The sequence below is a fragment of the Diceros bicornis genome, chromosome 26 (assembly GCF_020826845.1).
Source record: "Diceros bicornis minor isolate mBicDic1 chromosome 26, mDicBic1.mat.cur, whole genome shotgun sequence".
NCBI lineage: Eukaryota > Metazoa > Chordata > Mammalia > Perissodactyla > Rhinocerotidae > Diceros > Diceros bicornis.
This window is the reverse complement of record NC_080765.1, coordinates 38,223,682-38,244,777: the sequence shown is the minus strand read 5'-3', so window position 1 is coordinate 38,244,777 and position 21,096 is coordinate 38,223,682. Positions and strand designations below refer to the sequence as shown.

Sequence of the window (21,096 nt, the reverse complement as noted above, 5' to 3'; positions counted from 1 at the left end):
GCAAAGAATCTACCATTTCCATCTATCTCACATGGTTGTTGGGACGATCAGAAGGAAAAGTACTTGAAAACTAGAGGTCACTTACCAATACAGAGTTAACTCATTATTTGCTTGCTAATAATGACTAAAGTATTTTGGAATTTACAGAGTCAAGTATGTATAATAGTCACCCTTTAATGTCTTTCTGTGATGTTCAGTAAATTAAAGGCAAAACTGTTTTCTTCTAAAAATTGCATCTGGCTCAGAGTCATATTTTCCAAACATAAAACTATGGTTAATGATTAGCAATCTGATTTGGGTAGGTTTGAGATATCTAAGTCAAATAAAATATTTTCCATTGATTAAAAATTTCTACTCTTCTAGGTAATTCAATATCTAATCATCTCAAATAGGCTTTTGAAAGGATTCACCTGTAGGACATAAAAATTCAAACCAAGGTACAATGAGAGCATTCCTCTTTTATGACAGCAATATAAGCAGAAATGAATAGAGTTCAGTATACAAATAATAAAAGTTTATGTCAGTACAGAAAGTCGTTAATTTCAGGATATCATCACTTTCCAAGTAATAAACACTAACTGCACAATTTTATGATAGTCTAAACTGCTCACAAATATCTGGATTAGAGACAAATAAACATAATCAATATAGTTTTTTTAATGAGGGGAAATTATCAAATGCACTCCTACAAAATGTCACAAACACATCTAGAGACATAAGCAAAAAACAATGTCATTCTAACAAACCTCAGAAGTGCCACAAAAACATTAAATAATTACTTCAGCTTAATTTTGGTATAACTAAATTTAAACACACTTGACATTGAAACCCCTATTTATAAAAAACATAAACTAGGAAATAAGGCTCTTGATCAAAACAAGTATCTTTCATAGTAAGATTTCTTTAATTAGCAAAATCCTTAACACGTTTAAGAATCATGGTTTTTTTGGTATGGACGAACAATTTGAGTAAAAAGTTGAGTATCAGGGACAGCTCTATTGATGACAATAGAACTCACTCCCAGCGCCGGCCCGGTGGCCTAGCGGTTAAGTGTGCGCGCTCCGCTACTGGCGGCCCGGGTTTGGATCCCGGGTGCACACCGACGCACCACTTCTCCGGCCATGCTGAGGCCGAGTCCCACATACAGCAGCTAGAAGGATGTGCAGCTATGACATACAACTATCTACTGGGGCTTTGGGGAAAAAAAGGAGGAGGATTGGCAATAGACGTTAGCTCAGAGCCGGTCTTCCTCAGCAAAAAGAGGAGGATTAGCATGGATGTTAGCTCAGGGCTGATCTTCCTCACAAAAAAAAAAAGAACTCACTCCTGGCTCTAGTTCCCCAAAGATAACACTCCAGAATTTTCTAGTCAAAGAACTTAATTTTCCTCTTCTCTCTACTGCCACTGTTATAAGCAGATAAACTTGCAACAATTATTGTGGCATTCTGTGTGCTACATGAAAAAAAGATGTGTTTGCCTTATGAGGCATCATCTTAAGGCCTTATTTGGGGAAACTGAATAATTCAGAGCAGTGGTTTCTCAACTGGGGCAATTTTGCCCCACATTTGGCAATGCCTGGATATTTTTGGTTGTCACAACTAAGGGAGAGAAGAAGTGCTACTGGTACCTAGTAGGTGGAGGCAAACGATGCTGCTAAACACCCTGCACAGGACAGGACAGCCCCCATAACACAGGATTATCTGACTCCAATGTCAATAATGCTGAGATTATGAAACCTCGATTTAGAAGAATGTCCAAAAGTATATTGTGCTCTAGAGAGGGGCCTCCAAAAATTCCTTAAACTTTCCTATTTAGTCAACTGTCAAAACCATGACAGTGCTTTCATTTCTGGATCTGGAATTTTGTTTTTTGTTATCTTACAGAGAGTGTGCATGAAATTGACATCACTTTTTTCTAGGCAGTATTTGGTATGTTTCACAAGATAAATGGTTTCACAAGTGCCATGCTGGGCTTGACTCCTGAGTTCTTTCACAATTAATCAAACACCGTCTCTTGCCAACCAGACAATTTCATCTCAGTGAGAAGAAGCCCAGCAAAAGATGATACTTACAGGGTAAAAGCTATCTACAGCTTTGGGGAGGAAGCCCTTTTAAAAAGGGCTTCCTTTTTAAGCTGACAGAAGCTATATGGGGGTCCCATCTTGGCAGCATTCTTTTGCTTCCCATTTTAAACCCAGTCTAATCATAGTCATACATCATTATAATTTAAGTGGGCTTGAGTAACACCACTGGCACATCAGTGAGTCTGATGTGAACTCAATGTCAAACTGGGAGCATAATCTCTGAAAGCACTGCTGAAAAGCAGGTTTGAAGAATGCAAAGGTTGAAGGAAAGGACTCATCCTTGCTGCTCAGTCATAAACATGCACCTGTCTCTCCTGCAGATGCAACTAGAAAGAACACTGCAAACATCTTAGAGGTAATAAATAAAAAAGGATTAGCAAGATCTCTGAGACAGATGTTCAAAGGCATTGTCTCAAACATATTTTCCCAACCAAAAACTAAGAAGCCTTCTTCTGTCTGCCTCGTCCCAACCTCTAAACTTCACCAAAGCCAAAACAGTCAGGAGGAATTACCTGAGCCAACTCCCATATTTTAGAGATGAGAAATCCGCATAAAACTCAGAAATCAGAGACTTGTTAATGTCAGGGCTAAAATCCAGGTCTCTAGAATCCTAGCTGAGTCCTTCTCCTTATCACATGACCTCTAAGAACTAAGCAAAGAAGAACTGCTAAGAACTGAAGCAAAAAAACTGGCTCAGAACTCTCTGGACACAAATCTCTGATAGAGCTGAAAATAACACTGAAGCCGCCTCTTCGTGCTCTTACTATCAGGCTAAACGATCTCAACTGTTTTCACATATTTTTTGGAAGGGCAGACACATGCTATATGGTATTTGTTGATGTTCCCATTTCTCTCTTTACTTTTTAGAAGCAACTGAGTGAAAATCTGAAGGAAAAAACAGAGTATCAATCAAAACTGAGCAAAGCGTCCTATAAAAGTCCCAACAGAGCATAAGTGGAGGCAAATCCCTGGGCCCTTGCAGGCCATTTTTATCACCTTAATTACAAAACACACAGAGGTTTTTTCTACAGGCAGGGAATTCTGGCAGGTATTATGCACATTTTAAGTTCTCTCCATAGTGCTAAGTATCCAGGATTTTTCCATGACATCACTTCCACTAAGTTTTCGTTTATTGGGACTACATCTTAGGCATTTTCATGTCATGTTTATCCCTATTTTATAGATGAGGAAACAGAGGCTTAAAGAGGTTTCTGGCCCAAGGCCATACAGCTAATAAGTGACGGAGCTGAGCCTGGACTGGCATCTGTCCGAGTCCTGATTCTTCCCCATTTTGCTATACCACCTCCAGTGACTCCGCCTGTCACCTACTGCAAAGCTATGTGAAAACCCACTCATCACACAATTATTGCACTTAAGAGTTAAAAGGACTCTCAAGAATACCCTCGTCCGGACCCTTGATGCCTGGCAGGTGAGTGACCTGCCCCAAGTCAGAATCAGTGCTGCCAAAGGGTCTACACCCAGGTGCCTGGCCTCCAGTGTAGTTCCTGCCCACCAGCCTGTCCAGGCAGAAGAGGAGACAAGCCCATGAGGGGCATGGAAATCCATCCTTTATCCACATAAGAGTAACGAAGCATTCAGTCTAACGCACATCTAAAAACTACAAGCAGCGTAACTAGATATTAACACTGCTGCTTGGGGAATCTGCTCATAGTTGACACATAAATAGTGTTTCTAACATGACTGAAAAAGCTATAAATGATGTTCTGGTGAAAGAAATCCATATCCAATCTACATAAAATCTACATAGTGCAAAAGGTAAAATTCAACCCAGTCACAATTACTAAATTCTCAATTAGTAAGGTCTGGATTCATACGGTTTTTATCTCTATTAGGTACTTATGGTCTGATTTTGTTGTATCTAAGTATCATTTTTACTTAAGCCTAAGTAAGATTTTACACTTGCTCCAATGAATTTTTTTGTGGAACTATTTTTATAGTTTATTGAAATTATTTTAAGCTTTATAATGGCCTCTCAATGATAAGCTGTCCTAAACGTGCACTGAATATCCTATAAAATTAATTTATCAGGAGTTGAAGCTGGCAATGGGGAAGCAGTAGAGAAACCATGTTAGGAAACTTTCTGTTAATAAGACCTTGAAATAGTTATGCACTTTAAAAAACAGACAGGAAGTATTCTCGGTTGTTTTTTTAAAAAAAAGCTAAACTACAACTGACAAGAAAAACCAGATATCTCATAGCAAAATGCCATAAAGCGTCAAATAAAATTTTTAGAAATTTGCAGTAGCATATAAATTCTAAGTTAATTCTTACATACTCTAAGTTAATTGGGAGACAAACTGAAAGTTTATTGAAAATTCCCAAACAAAAAATAGACAAGATTTTGCAAGTATTCTACTGTCTTAAAACTCACTTGGCCAAACGGTCCCTATAATCAAGTATCTCAAAAAGCATTTAATTGGGGCTTATCTGTCATGTGATTTTTTAATTGCTACAAATCAAGAGGTATTAAAAAAGTCTTCTAATACAAACTATCCAATACAACCCAGTGAAGCTTTGGGAACAGGAGGAGATATGAAAGACAGGTACCTCGTAGTTCGAGAGAAAATCTAGTAATTCTGATTGAGATGGGATGTAGAGAAGTGGTTTCATCACCCGGCGGACAAACTTCTCAATGTAAACAGCACTCATGGGGCCTTTGTATTCGATTGGTCCAAAACTAGTACCAAAAAAATAAAAATAATACACCATGCATTAAACCTGTAATGTATAACTGAAATCATCAACACCACAAAATGAAAATGTCTTGCTTTAGGATCCTGACTGGTTCACAGGTAAGTAGCCTTCTTTGTCTCAGGAGGTGACTGCAGGGCCAATTAAGAATAAGCATTTTATGGGAGGAGAGGTACAAGCAGCTGTTACCCTTTTATGAGCTTAATTCAAATGCAAACTGAATTTCAAAGCAAAGAATATTCATTCTGGTCTCTGAAAAAAAAAATTAATTCCCACAATAATATTTCTTTAAAAAAAACAACAAAACAAAACAGAAAGGTGACACTGGACACTGACCAAATGCTAAAGGATTCCAGGATCTTAACTACACACTTCGATGTAAGGGGCAGACTTTCCTTTACATCACTCTGAAATCAGGAACAAACGGAGCAGTAGGCTGTTGGCCTACTAAAAAGTAGTTATTAAATATTCCCATAGGCACTTACACAAAGGATCACTAAATGAACTTTAAACCTATTTAAAGCTTTATTGCAGGCCGGCCCTGTGGCTTAGCGGTTAAGTGCGTGCACTCCGCTGCTGGCGGCCCGGGTTCGGATCCCGGGCGCGCACCGACGCACCGCTTCTCCGGCCATGCTGAGGCCGCGTCCCACATACAGCAACTAGAAGGATGTGCAGCTATGACATACAACTATCTACTGGGGCTTTGGAGGGAAAAAATAAACAAAATAAAATCTTCGGAAAAAAAAAAAGCTTTATTGTAACAAAAAAATTATGTGAAGGTATAAAGTCAGGAACCTGTATAAATGAGCTTCCATATTGTTCCCCCCAGTTGTACGTGGGGACGCACAGGAATTTGATTTAGTATTGCAAAGCAATACTACCAACATTCAGTTATCCTCTTCAGTTAATCAGAATCTTGACATGGCTTTTTAAAATTCTCACACAATACAGACATTGTTCAAATATAACTGTATGGTATGTGGCAGGAGTAGGGGAGTATGATGAAATTCAGCAACTCCATAACCATTCTTCTCTCTAAATAGAAATTGACATTAAGCTTACTGTTAATAGCAACAACAGACAGCATAGTAAAGAATTATATAAATGCTGTGATCACAATACTATAATATATGGTTACAGAAATTAACACACAAACACATATAATGTGATGAGATAAACACAATTCTTCAGTGTGCACTGCCGAATGTGAAGCCAGACAAAGGAGCATTATCACGAAAAAAGGAAAAATAACATCTACATTCACAGCTGGGAGACAGAGTTAACAATTCTATCAAGTGAAGACTTACTACAACTAGTTAGTTAACTAATTCAAGTTGAAAAACTACCACCACCACTAACCCCATCAACCACCAACAAATTCTAATTTAAAGGAAGAAATAAAAAAATCATCCGATAATGCATTTTGTTCAGCAAAAAGGAGGCAACCAATGTGGACACCTCATGTACTCAAGCAAACAGGCCCTGCTGAGTTTTCCTGCCGTGCTGTTGCAAGGGTCCCAGTGACTTGTCATAAAGCCCAGAAGGTCCCAGAAATGCGGGATGTGGAAGGTGGTTGCCAGCACGCCACAGCACAAGCTGCTCTCGGGCTGCTGAGCTTCGTAGAGAGTGTTTTGAGAAGCTACTCTCTGCTTCAGAGCCTTTTATAAACCCTCTTTGTGACTGATATCAGTGCAAGCCAAGAAATGGAAGCTACTCTCACGAAACAGAACAGCCTATGAATTTCTTTAAGCAGCTGCTACTAGATAAGCCATCACGCAAACAGCAGCAGCAACACACAAACAGCACAGGTCTGCCCAGTGAGGAGACTCAAGGGCCACGATTAAAAGCACTATTAACCAAAGAACCTCAAGACCACCAAACGCTCACAACAGAGTTTAGTCGAAGGAACACATTCATTCATATGTGCATGTATAAAACAGAAGGCTTGCAGATTCTTAAATAGAATACGAAAAAGCTACCTTTTAGGTATTTCAGTGCTGCCTTCTGTTTTAGGAACACTGGAAATGATAAGTGTTGAAATGAGTATAAATTGGTCCGAACTGACTTAAACAAGTAAAACTTGAACAGGCAAAGATGAGGGGCAAGCATTTCAAAGTGAGTACCAACCTCAAATTCCTCATTTGTAAAATGAGAAGGGTGGACTAGATATTTCTTTCATATCCTTTCAATCTTTCTATAAAACTAAGAAAACAAACAGTATAAGACAACATAGTATACCTGCATATCCAAAATGACATTTTGTACTCAATCCAAGGGAACTTGTCTGATTTTAATGTCACATCAAGTTAAGTCCACCTCAGGGCAGCTGGCTTGCTTACATATAGTTGCAAAGCCTATACTCCCCACTAAGCATCTGTGCCCCAGGCAAGGGACCTCAGTAGAGCAAGTTCATCACCCCATTACAGAGCACAGAGTTTTAGAACCTTCAAGTATAACACCTTACACTTACCTTAAAAAAAAAAAAAAACGAAGTAACCATGAGAAAGCTACTCTGAGAAAATATTCTTAGATCTAGAGAAAAATGTGAGAGTGGCGATGGGGTAGAAAAGTATGTTTTTGCCCAAATACTATCTAATAGCTCCTGAGAAACAACACTATGTGCCACACAATATTTTATGTTAGAGGCATGGAAGCGTAATGGAATGTCACAGATAATCCACAAATGATAGTTTGTTGATGTTTGTTATAAATCTCCATTGATTAAGGCCCAGGAAGTTTAGAGGAAGGGAAAAAATACAACCTAAAAAGTAAAGCTCTTACTAATCAAATCTTCTTGACCCATTTTACTTTCATTAACAAACTTTAAGCCAATTACATTGAACAAAGTCCAAAATCCCATCTCCTGTCTCCAAAACTCTTCAAGTCAGATTTTAGACATTCACACCCACAGCAAGCTCTGCACAGTACTCCAGAATCAAACACCAATATTTCTGCAGCAAAATGAATACAGTGGCTCCTAAAATGCGATAAAGACCTAGGCAGCCTCCTGTTACTTCAGGCCACATGAATGTATTTGAGGACAAAATTTATGAAAGTCTTCCAGATTTTCAGAGCTCTTTGGATTTCAGAATTATGGATAAAGGATTGTGGACTTGTAGTAATTTTCTTCCCAACTGAAACGATGGTAAGATACCCTCTTGACTACGCTATGCTGGCAGGTAACAGGATAAGGACTTCTGTGTATTTTTATACCATAAAACACTTTTAGAATATCTGAAATGTACAGCCACACAATGGAGTAATTGGTACTATTAAACACAATGTTGTAGAATATGTAACGAAATAAAAAAATGTTCACAAAACAAAGAAAAAGCAGTTTAGGAAGGAGTATTATTACATGATCCCATTTTTTAATTTTAAAAAAGGGGGATGGATAGATATAGTCACAGGTGGATATAAATCAAAGCACATAGTAATTATGTATGGCTGATAAAATTATCCAGATCCTTTTTATTTATTTATTTCTGCTTATCTGTATTTTCTCAATTTTGTACAGTGAATATCTAACACTTTTAAACAGAAAAAAACAAAATTCACTTTGAAACTGAAAAACTTAATTGGAATTAGAAACACTACTTAAAATTTCTTACCTCCGATGATACAGATATATTACAGGAAAATAAAAGAAGTGTTTCTGTTTTCTGCATTTCCCCTGGTTCCACCAACAGTTAATCGCCACAAACAACACCTGCAGAGCCAAAAAAGGTTTCAAACAACTATGAATAACAACTGAAAAATTACCAAGATTTAAAAGGTAAAATTTAGAAATGGAACTATTCCTCTCTGAAACAGAAAGCAGGAAAAAAAACCTGTTTCAAGTGTTCAAAGAAGGTCATCATTTACCACTACAATAAAAAAGAAAGACTCTCATCTATAGCGTCTAGCTAGGACTCTGAATATTTTGGAATCTGGCCCAAGAGGAAAATGATTTGTTTTGAATCCTAAAGTGAATGAGCACCAATGAGCTTTTTCTAAGCATGATTACACTAAAACTTAGTAGGATATGTCTTTTTATAGCCAAATCGAGCATCTGAGAATGAAAAAACTTTACCTACAAATAAAACATCACAAATTTCAAAGGACCATTTTTAATGACTATATTAAAAACTAATAAAGATAATAGATGATTAAAGCTACACTCTAAAATGTAGTATTGAACAACAAAAATATGGATTAAAGATACATTTACAGGTGGATGCTGAAGTATTTAAGGAGAAGCGTCCCTATGTCTGCAATTTACTTTGAAATGTACCAAAAATAAGCTGGATTAATAGTTAGATTGAAGCAGAATTTCTCAACTTTGGCACTGTTGACATTTCGGCTTGAACTGTTACGGGGTTTTTTAGTTCTATTTATTTTTGTTAGGGGAGGCTTTCCTACAGACTAGATGGAGGATGGTGTAGGATGTTCAGCAGTATCCCTGGCCTCTACCCACTAGATGCCAGAAGCATCCCCCTCTCAGGCAGAGACAACCCAAAACACCTCCAGACAGTACCAAAGCTCCCCTGGGGGACAAAAAAGCCTCTAGCTGAGAACCATTGATTAGAGGGATGGTAAGAGGAATAAATACACCATAAAACAAGCACAATAAAATGGTAACAGTAGAATTTAAGTGGCGGATGTACGTAAAATTCCTTCACCTTTGCTATATGTTTAAAATTTTTTATAATAAAATATAGAAAAAATATGAAGACTACAAATGAAAAGTCACTTTCAAATGACTTATACTTAGTAGATAGCAATACTACTCAAAACTTAGTGGAAACTCTATAGAGCTCCTTTTAGAGTCTATTTATGAGAAAGAAAAGCAACAATATCTTGACTTAAGGTTGACATCTCATTTTTTACTCAAAAATAGGGCACAATCTACCACGTTTGCTCATTTTATTAAGCAATGTGGCTAAAAAGATGTTTGCCTGTTTCTGAAAATAAATCCACTCCTTTTCCCTACCGAGAACACAGAAGAGAAAGCTTTCAACTTGGAAGGAGCTGGAAAAGAAATCTGAAAAGTGCCCATCAGTTGTGGATGGCACTGTAACCTCCACCACTTCTGGTGTGATCTTTACCAAACTGTTCCACCCTCTAAGCCTGAAAGTTCTGCTTCAGAAGAACAGGGACACCAGCATCAGCCTGCAGACCCGCCTCGAGGAAGAGCACAGGGCCTGGCACACCAAGATACTATGTAATCACTCTGAAGGACAAACGCTTCAGTTGACAGTTAACAACTAACTGACATCGTGAAATACAACAGACTCTCCCCTTGTTCCCCACCTGTTCTCTGAATTCAGAAAACCCGGGGAATGACTCACAAAGTGGTGACTGGTTTTATGCTAACATACAGCTTGCCTCCCATTGCTCTGTTAAGAGTTCCTGTTTCCTACTTGGAGCATCTACCAGTTTGGTTATGATCAGTCATTTTAAAGGGGGTGGGAGGGGAGGGTAAAGGGAAGACAGAGAATAGATCAATTCCATGGGTCCAAAGTTAGAACACAAAATCACAACCCCCTCTGAATCAGTGTTACAAGGAATGAAAAGTATAGTTCAGGGATATTCTACGGTTCAAAAGGCTATGCTAGGCTGGGCAGGAAGCCTAGCCACCATTTATAACTTTGTTTCTAAGAAAAGCCAACTGAGAGTTCTAAATGAACTTCTGGAACTCAGCTGCCTGCACAAGTTACCTCTGATCAGTGGTTCTCAGCAGCAGCCTCTTAGAAATCTGTGGGATGCTTTTTGCTGGCTGCCAACAACTGGGGGAAGCTGCAGGGCACGTAGTGGGCAGGGGCTGTGGTGGATATCCTACAATGCTCAGAACTGCTTTGCCCAGGGAAGAGTCAGCTGTATCATCCCAGAGCAGTTATAAATGCCCTGCCCACTGATGTCGGGGAAAACTTGTTATCATCCAAGCCCAGAATCTACCTCCATTTTATATGTGAATCCAAAGCATGGCTTTTGTGTTCCCTCAATTTCTCAGGAAGGCAACTTCTGTGTAAATTGAGGGCAGAAAGTACTTTGTTTGGGTCACAACTTGACCAAGAGCTGTTCACCATTTAGAAAAATCAAATCACTGAGAGCAATGCCCCCGTAGTATCTTGAGTCGCCAACACATCACACCTTTATTGGTCTGCATTTGTGACCTTCCTATTCACAGTATTTCTACACAAAGGTACAAGGACCTTTTTGCCCAAGTATTTACAAACTGAAACACAATAGGATTTAATTATACATTACTTTTCCTTTTTTTCTCCACCTTTATGTTATAATTAGTGCATTACATTGATTATTTGAAATTATATGTGTAGGAAAGTTTTATCATCTATGAATTCCTTTTCAGGACAGAAAAACGGACATCATAAAATACTTGTTTTATAAAGGGCGATCAGGATCCACTGGGTTGAAAAACATTGCCATACAGATGACTCATTTGCCTGTATATCCCTCTTATCTAGCACAAAAGTGGCACCCATTAAATATCAGTTGAATATAGCTCTGGTCCAAGTATTTAAAAGATCGGCCTGTTACACTGTAGTCGTGATACATAAATTTCTCTTACATAAAATAACTAATCAGCAAATATGAAATGGATATTCAACTAGGATTTTCAGTCCCCCTCCTCCTTTAGCACTGAAACCAAACAGCATGGCACCCTGAGATGAGCATTGGCCTGCATCACGAGATGCAGAATCTGCCTCTAACCACAACCACGACAGTCAGAAATCCTGTTTCTTTATAGAAAGCTTTACAATTTACAAAGTAAGGCTCCTGGCCTTCACCTTTGCAAAATTAGCCAGCTGGGTAAGGTGTCTCTATGGTGAAAACCAGCCCTGCACATGGGGACTGACAGTCATTTGATTCTTAGGCTGAGTGTCAGCATTACCTGGTCTGAAAGCTGACTCGCCGCTTGCTCAATTTCTGCCCTGGCAGCGATGGACTGTCCACACCATGGGGCGTAGAAGAACAGCAGCACCACCTCCGAGTCTCGGCGAACATGCTCTGCATAGTCCAGCTGCCCCTGGAAGAGGTCAAGAACCGGAGACCTCGAGGAGAAAAAGCTGACGGGTGGCTTTGCTGGTATGATCACATCTTTTGCTCGACTGAAAAAGAGTGAACACAAACAAGATTGCTTAGTTTATCTTCTAACAACACCTTTGTGTGGAAGGAGAATGAAGTTTAAAAGGAGTCTTCTTGGGGCAAGCCCGGTGTGTAGCTGTTAAGTTCGTGCACTCCAGTTGGGTGGCCCAGGATCCACTGGTTCAGACCCTGGGCACGGACCTGCATACCGCTCATCAAGCCGCGCTGAGGCAGCGTCCCACATAGAGCACCTGGAAGGATGTGCAACTATGACATACAACTATCTACTGGGGCTTTGGGGAGAAAAAAGGAAAAAAAAAAAAATACCAGTGCTGGTGGCCTCATCCCAAACTAATAAAATCTCTGGAGGTGGGTCTAGGTAGGTATGATTAAAAAAAAAAAGGAGTCTTCTTTTGAGAAAATGGAATTCCCAAAACACTGTCCAAGAGTAAAAAAGTAACATCCTGTGCTAAGGCAACCACTGGCTGAGAGAATGCAAGACATGAATAACATGTTGAAAATGCTTCTCCCCAGGTGTGGGTGGGAGGGCAGTGGAGAGCAGAGGAGAAGGATATCTTTGAATAATCCATATTCTTGCCTCCACATCCAAAAGACTCCATCCTTATCTCTTTGGAGCCTTGCTCTCCACAGGAGCCACTGACGCCCAGGGCTTCAGAGCCACCAGTGAGCTCACTCAGACTGAATGAATGAAGCCAGGCACTAAAGAATACATATACCATGAATGCCTTTATATGAAATTCCAAAATAGGCAAAACTAATCTATAATGAAATAAATCACACCAGTGATTGTCTGGAGTAGGGAGTGGGGCAGGGAGACTGGCTACAGAGGGGAACTGAGGAAATGTTCTGGAAAGAAGGAAATGTTCTATATCTTGATTGAGCAAATGGAGGTCGTTACATTTGTCAAAAGTCATCGATTTGCACACGTAAAATGTGTGAATTTTACTGAATGTAAATTATACCACAATGAAGCTGACGAGAAAAAGCTTGGTTAGTCGGTTACCTCCTCAGTGAGGCTCTCTCTGATGACCCTACCTGAAGCAGGTAGCCTTCATTTTTCCTTTCAGCTCCCTACTGGTTGCCTTCACAGCCCTCAACCACAACCTGTAACTCACCTATTGTACCTGTTCATCATGCGTCTGCTCTACACATCATCCACTCCATGAAGGCGGGCACCCTGGCCTCTTTTTCCCTGTTAGATCCTCACTGTTGTGCAGTTCCAGGAACTCTGAAGTTCAGTAACTTGTGAAATGAACAAACCTACCCTACCTACCTCATCTGAACGTATGTGAAAGCAAATTAAAGATAGATACATCCAGACATACATTATTAAGAATAGTCTGAAAGAAGCCAAGCGCCAGAAGGCCCATTTGCTTTATTAGGGATGATTCGAGTGGCCACCTAATTACATTCTAACTTTACATGTGTTCAAATGAACTTGATAATCTGGTTTCTTAGAAAATAGCAAAGGAGCAGGAAGGAGGAACATGAAGGAAGGTGTTGCCAGCTCTGAGACATCCAGCAGTCAGCCAGATGTTTAGAACCAAAGGAAAAAAACCACATAAAAACACCCAAGACATAAGCTACTCTAAGAGCCTTGGGTCATGTAGTACAGGGGAAAGAGTCTCACACCCTCCTCTGCAGCTAGGTGTTGGCTTCAAAAACTAAGATAACACTTTTAAATATATTACTTCCCTACTTTAACCAAAAATTATTAACATCATAAAGTAGTGGTGTTAAAAGTTGGAACAAATCTCCTATTTATTCACTCTAACATTTAACCCCTCAATCAGGAGCTTTGTCATGTAAAACATCTACGAAACCTAAAAAACTCAGTCACTTACACACTAATTCAAAAAATGTTCACTGAGCCAATGCTACTGTGCTTCAGGCACCGTACTATAGGGACTGTACTACAGGGACCGAGGCCACAGCAGCGAGCATGCTATGTTCTCAAGAGGCTTACTTTCTCAGGGAGGAAGACAGGCAAAGGACCAAACATGTAAACAACAAACAATAAAAACACAGAAACTGATCACTGCTATGTGGAGAATTTAACAGGGGGATGTGACAGGGGACATGGAAGCTCCTCCCATGGGGTGGTGGTCGGCGTGGTATCTTTTAAACTGAGACCTGAATGACAAGAAGGCAGCCATGCAAAGAGGTGAGAAAGGAAAAAGCGATACATGTTCCAGAGCTCCAAAATTCTGCTCTTTGGAGTTATTATATGTCTACTATTCAAACTGCATGGTAAGTGTTAAAGAATGCAACCTGAGGGAAAATGTAGGTCTGTGACAGCCAAACAAAGGATAATCATCAACTTGGTATTGTCGTTCTGCGTGTTCAGAGCAGTTCCTAAAGTAAACGGGCCAGATAAAATACATGGCCCATCAGAAAGCAAACATTAGCCAAGGAAGAGAGACACGTGCCTCTGCTCCAGCAGAAACATTCGCAAGTTTCCATTTAACTCTTAAATTTGCTAAACATTTTTGAGAAACTATACCTAGATCAAGGACTTCCTGCAGCTTTGAAGTCTAAGTTTTAGGTATAAAAAACCTTCAAGAGTTGGTTGCAAACAAGAAAGGCCTGTCGCAACTCCCAATTTTTAGATGAGATTCAGACCCTACATTCCTTCTGAAGAGGATCTGAAGCAGCTCTGAAATTGCAAAATGCAACAAAGCAAAATGAATATATATACACATACATATATAGATACATATACACATAATTCTTTCCCTCCAAATCAGGGTAAAAGGCAAGTGAGCAGGATGGAATCATAGAGATTCAATGCATAGAAAGGCAAGCAGGATAGAGATTAAATGCCCAGAAATGCACAATTATTGTGTTTAACCTCAAATCAACCTTTTTTTGTGTGTATGGGGAAGATTAGCCCTGAGCTAACATGTTGCCAATCCACCTCTTTTTGCTGAGGAAGATTAACCCTGAGCTAACACCCATGCCTATCTTCCTCTACTTTATATGTGGGACCCCTGCCACAGCATGGCTTGATAAGCTGTGCATAGGTCCGTCCCAGGGAGCCGAACCCGCAAACCCCAGGCCGCCAAAGCAGAGCACACACACCTAACCACTACGCCATCAGGCCGGCCCACCAAATCAAGTTTTTTTTATACTCTCTGGTTTGAACTCTGCTAAGCAACAGACACTGAAGAGGGCTGTCACTTATTTCAGGCCTGGAGCTATTAATAAAAATTAAATTTAAAAAAATCCTACTCTCCTTGAAGCCTCTGTCCTCATTAACGTGAAGCTGTTAAAGGTAAAACGGGAACAGGGGGCCAGAAATGTCAGAGTCAGTTGCACAGTGATAAAATAGTATCATGATACCATTCAATCAAACAAGACTAAAAAAATCAATCTGAGTCTATTAAAAGACAGTCAAATTTGCCAGGGACACAGAAAGGAGCTGGACAGGCAGACAGCCACTCACTGGCTTACTCCTGGCCTGAAGCAGGCAGGGATCTTGCTCTGCCTGCTCTAGGAACTGGATTTACACTCTTCCTTCTTCCTGAAATCTCAAAGGACTTTCGTATCTATGAAGTCACGTTCTCTCAGAGCAACACTAAGCATTATATCTATAAATGGACAAACTGATATAAGTAAGCTCCCCACCCTTGGAAGGGGGAAAACTTCTCCTCCTGATTTGAACCCAATACCACCTTGCAATATTCTACCCTGTAAAATACTTTGTCTATTTTCCTTGGGCGGCACAAGACAAAGAGCGAGGTTAAGAGCCTAGTACCTGACACTAGAGGATTCAAATTCCAGCTCAGCCACTTAACAGGCGGGCGTGATTTGGGGCAAGTTTTGTAACATGACCAAAGCTTAACCCCTTCATCTGTAAATTAGGAAGGATAAAAGTATACCCAGACTTTACGGGATTGAGATTTAAGGGATCCATACCAGGCTCTTAGACGTGTTAAATGAATAAACGCACTCATGTAAGCTGTAGTTCTCAAGCAGGCAATTTTGATCCCCAGGGGACACAAAGCAATGTCTGGAGACATCTTTGGTTGCCACATGTGGAAGGGTGTGCTACTGGCATTAGTAGGTACCAGCCAGGGATGCTGCTAAAGACCCTACAATGACCAGGACAGCCCCCCACAACAAATGATTATCTGGCCCAAAATAGCAACAGTACGGAGGCTGAGAAACCCTGCTGGAAGTACGGCACCTGGCACATGACAGATGCTCAAAGAATCTGTCCTCTTTCCATTAAAATCCCCAGTCCTTTAACATCTCTTTAACAGGGGCCACATACCGTGCTTCAGATACTCAATAAAAATGTTTCGACTTGAAATCTCCCTCTTGGCCAACATGCCAGTCAGTGGCCAAGTGGACTTATAAACTGGAGTCCCAGGAGGTACACTGATTTGGGAAGCCAAAATGGACTCCTGAAATTTAAAGTAAATTTTGTACTTGTATACTCTCCCAAAGAGAGGCACATTAACTTTCATTTTTCCTGCTCACTATACTCCAGCCTTTTCCGGCCTTTGGGATTCCAGGAAAACACCAGACTTGTCCAGCCTCAGGACCTTTGCACTTGCTGCTCCCTCCACCTTGGACACTCTTCCCCCAGATCTTCCCAACGCTGGCCCCTTCCCCTTCTTGCACTGGCTTCCTATGTCGCTTCCTTAGGAAGGTCTTTCTGCCCCACCCGCATCGCTTCTATTCCCTGCACAGCACTTACAGAAGCCCTGTGAAATTACATTGAGTTTACTTATTTACCGCCCGTCCCCCCGACGGGAAGGGAGAGCGGGGGCTTTTATTAATCTTCACGGCTCAGCTGGATAGTAGGTGCTGCTAGATAATCGTTAGATCAATCAGTGCGTGAATTCTCGAAGTGTCTGGGACTCTAATGGTTGTGCATCCTACATTCGAGGCATGAAGGAAACAACACTGGTGGTAAATGCGGGTCCGACAGCCTGGGCAGGAGTGACAGGTGCACCCCCAGGAAACCCCGACAACAGGGGACGAGAGCCCAGCACCTGGCCCACCTCCCGCGGTACTAAAATGGGACGAAGGGCGCCGAGGGAACCTCGCATATGGCCGGCCGGCCGGGGAGAGGGGAAAGCGCGGGCCTGGCCGCAGGCGGGGGAGGGTCAGGCCCGACTGCCCCCGGGGGAGGCCGCTGGACCCCCGATCGGAGGGCCCCGAGCCGGGCCCGGGGGTGGGCCGCCTCACCTGCAGGTGAACTTGAGGGCGAGGAGCAGCGCGCAGCCGAGCGCCACGGCGCCGCACAGCAGCTCGGGCCGCCGGCGCGCCATGAGCGAGGCGCTGCGCAGCCCGCGGCGGAGCCGGCCCGCCGAGGACGCCCCGGCCGGGGCCGGGCTGAGGGAGCCGGAGCCCGCCGGGCCGCCGCCGCCGCCACCCTCGGCCTCGGCGCCGTCGCTGCTGCCGCCGCCGCGGCCTCCGCATTCCGACATTACATGCTCCCCGTCGCCGGCTTTATACCGCCGCCGCCGCCGCCTCGGGCCCGAGGGCCCGGCCCGGCCCGTCGCTCCCCAATCCCGCAGCTCAACGCGCCCGCTAACCCGGACCCTCCACGTCAGCCCCGCCGCCGCCACCGCCCCGCCCCCTTACAGGTGACTCCGCCCCCCCGCGCCCCCGGAGTCTGCGCGGACGCCTACACCGCCCGGAAGCCCCGCCCTGGGGCACGCCCCTGGTCCACCGAGCCTGCGCAGACTCCCTTCCTGTCGCACGGCCTGCAGCCCCGCCCTCGTCTCAAGGCCCCGCCCCTCGTTCACCGAGTCTGCGCAGGGCCGGCCAGAGAGTCCGGTCGCCCCTGCCCCGGCAGCATCCTGTTGCGGACTTGAGTCTCGGGCCTGGCTGGGAGAGTGCTGGCTTGGCCGCCTGGGTTTTAAGAGCCATGGTGATGACAGCACTCGTACCCACTAGCCTCACTACAGGCTCTGGAGGACGTAGGTGCTGTTTATTATCGCTTAACTGAAGGAAAACACGTGCAGAGGCGAGAAGTGCCCAAGGACCCAGGAGTGAGGCAGGAGAGGGCCCTCGGCCCCGGTTTACACATCTGTTAAGTGGGGGTAACAGCAGTACCTCTCTCACAGGGTTGTGTGAGGATTAAATGAGGTAATTCATGGGAAGTGCCAGGCCCGTCGTGAGAGCTCAAGAAATCTTACTGTTGTCTCCCGGTGTCCACGACCTGCATCGGTTAAGTGCTGTGTGCCCAAGCAGCATCTCCCTGCACCACAGCCCTGGGAGCATCACTTTACAGTTGGGGAAACTGAGGCTTGGGAAAGTCACTTGAGCGAGGCCACAAAGCTAGTAGGCGAGAAATTCAGACTCAGAGGCAAGCCGCCCTGGCTAAGAAGCGGTTCCAGCGACCCACTGCTGACTCGCAGTCCTCTCTGACTCTAAATGTGAAGTCCTTCCTAAGTAAGTTTTGTGATTGAAAAGGACAAGTCGGTGAGGGATGAAATGTGATTTGAGAGTGACAGGAAGGAATTGTTTCCATGAGAGAGAGGGACAAGTGTAGCTGGGGTGAAGTGAATGTCGATTACACAGCTGCTGGGGCTACAGATCAAGACTAGACTTCCACTGTCAATAACTACAAACTAGGCAAATAAAACTCGGAGGGAACTAAAGCAATATGATGCCAGGTGAGAAACAAACAAGAAGCACGGCTGAGAGCTAGGGTGAGACCCCACCTCTGCCACCCGTCAGCTATGTGACCCTGGAGCAAGGTTTCCAGCAATGTACAATGCAACTACCAACAGCTGCCTTGCTAGCTGGACCAGAGCGTTCAGTGTCAGCCACCAAGACCCGAGATGCTGCCAGCTCGTTTACACCCAACATTTTGCTTTGTGTTTTCTCTCTCGTCTTTTTTGTTCCTTCTTTACTTCCTTCTTTTGTATTAAGTGGATATTTTCTAGTGTACTATCAATTCCTTTAATGCTTTTAAACTTTTTTAAATATTCTTAGCAGTTGCTCTAGGGATTACAATATACATTTTTTGAGAATTTCAGAATTTCTACTTCAGATTTATACTAACTTAGTTCCAGTAAGATATAGAAACTGCTCCAATATAGCTGTTCCTTCCTCCCTTTTTTGTGTTATGATTACTTTTTTTATCTATTATGTAACAAAATAATAGTGTTATATTGTTTTGTATAATCTTGCTTAGAGAGAAAAAATATACTTTTTTTATATTAACTTCCTTATTTACCATTTCTAGTTCTCTTGAATTCTTTGTGTAGATTAGAGTTATATGGTATATTACTAATGAAAACAAATATGGTCAAAAATCACCAGTCTCTATTCACTGTAGGTTGCTAGGACAGAATCTGTTCTCCACTTCTGTTAGACACCTGTCGTTTGCACAGGCCTTCACAAGGTTCAAAGTACTTTTTCTTCCTGTGGGTTATCTCATGAGACCCATAATACCTTGCGGCAATGTAGGGCAGCATCGTAATTACAGGCCAGAAACCACCCTGGATTAGTAAAAGGATGGTTCCTTTCCTCTTCCCTTTTAGACATCTGGCTTCTGTTCTGGCACCAGAATGTTCTGAAACAATGATAAATTCATTTCAGAATACACCAGACAGTCTGAGTCAGGCTGCACTGCTCTTCAAGGCTAGGTCAGCCCTAACTTGTCCACGTCAACCAGTATCTGAATTTTCATGGCCACTTTTTATACTATGGCCAAGTTAGTGGAGTTTGAGTAGAGGGCAGGGGAAAGATTATATATATATCTCCCAGATATTAATCCTTTCTTAAGGATTAATTAAGCAGAGAGAAATCATGCTCATTAATTTTTAAAGCTTCCAAGCATTTACTTACAAAATGGGACATGCCTAAGAAGGTACAGGATGGCAGGTTAACATGGGAGGGAAGCCCATGCCCTGAGCCTGGGTACTCTGGACAATGGTGGCTGTGTTTCTTGGAGACTTTGTATTAACACCCCAGAATTGGCATTCCAGAAATTGGCATTCATCCCTTGCAACAAATACTCACAAGAAGCCTGTATTCTAATCTCTCCAGGCCAACTCAAGAGGGTTTGAAACCTGCACTGACTGCCCAGGGCATGTGCTCTCCTTCAGTTTCCCAACTGATGCGGGTCCCTGGAACTAAGTGAATACAAACACTGATGACTCTACCAAACAGTCCTCAAGATCAGTGTGATGGAGAGGGGCAAACATCTCCAGCACTAGCCTGCCTGCCCAGGGCGCCTGTCACAGGGTGGGAGGACTGGGCAGAGGAAAGAGTCCCTGAGAGCAGAAACGATCCACCTGCAACCTTTCCAGGGCTGATGGGGCAGCTTGCACAAACAAAACTTGCACGTGACTGTTCATATTCAGAAGAGCCAAAAAGGGAAACCCAAATGCCCATCAACAGAAAATGAAAGAAGCAGTCTCAAAAGGCCACATATTTCCACATATTTTGATTCCCCTTATATGAAAAATGTCCAGAACAGGCAAATCCATACAGACAGCAGATGAGTGATTGCCTACAGCTTGAGAGGCAGGGGGAGTGGGAAGATTGGGGTGGTGGGTTTTTTTAGGTGATGAAAATATTCTAAAATTCATCGTGGTGATTTAGCACAACATTTTGAATATACTAAAAACCACTGAGTTGTATAATTTAAAAGGTAATGTTTACATTATGTGAATTGTATCTCAATTTTTTAAATGTTTAAACACACCCCACCTATGGAGATAAACTTGTCCGAGTAGACACGCCCATTACTGTTTCCTCTATTAATATAGGGTTGGAGTTTTGCTCTTTCATACTTTTTTTTCCTTTCCTCCCCCCTCCACGACTTTCTCCTCCTCCTGACCATGCCTTTAGTGGTCTTTCAACAACCAAAACAGCCCTATTGAGGATGCTGTGCTAAACAGTCGTCGCTGTGGGTCTCTGTGGAATCCCCCAGCCCACGACTCGGCTGGCCATCTGTCTCCTCGCTAGTCATTATCTGAGTGAAAGACAGAAGACCCCTGGAGGAGTGACATATCAGTTGATAAGACAAGCCTCTTATCAGCCCAAACCCAGGGGAGAGAGGGACAGAGAGGAAAGTTGCTTTCGTGTCCCTCTAATTTGCATTCTGTCACCAACTGCTTAAATAAAAGTGTTTTAAAAAAAAGAACCAAACCCTGTGATTTTAGTACCCAGTCTCAACAATTCTTTGTGGGGAAAGGACCACATGAAAAAATGAAAGA

The 21,096-nt window shown here is 42.4% G+C and overlaps 1 protein-coding gene across 4 annotated transcripts in view; it reads right to left on the bottom strand.

Moving 5' to 3' along the window:
* TXNDC11 (thioredoxin domain containing 11) overlaps positions 1-17,440 on the bottom strand; it is a 59,141-nt gene extending 41,701 nt beyond the window's left edge. For 3 of the 4 annotated variants that reach the window (XM_058570039.1, XM_058570040.1, XM_058570041.1), the window contains exons 1-4: positions 17,105-17,440; positions 11,691-11,907; positions 8,407-8,504; positions 4,652-4,781 (exon numbers count right to left, since the gene is read on the bottom strand). In XM_058570039.1, the coding sequence (XP_058426022.1) occupies positions 4,652-4,781; positions 8,407-8,504; positions 11,691-11,907; positions 17,105-17,346 (687 nt within the window). In that variant the 5' untranslated portion in view covers positions 17,347-17,440. Of the gene's footprint in view, positions 1-4,651; positions 4,782-8,406; positions 8,505-11,690; positions 11,908-17,104 lie in introns of those variants that run through there. The other variant, XM_058570042.1, reaches the window with a different exon arrangement.
* Between the last annotated feature and the right edge of the window lie 3,656 nt (positions 17,441-21,096).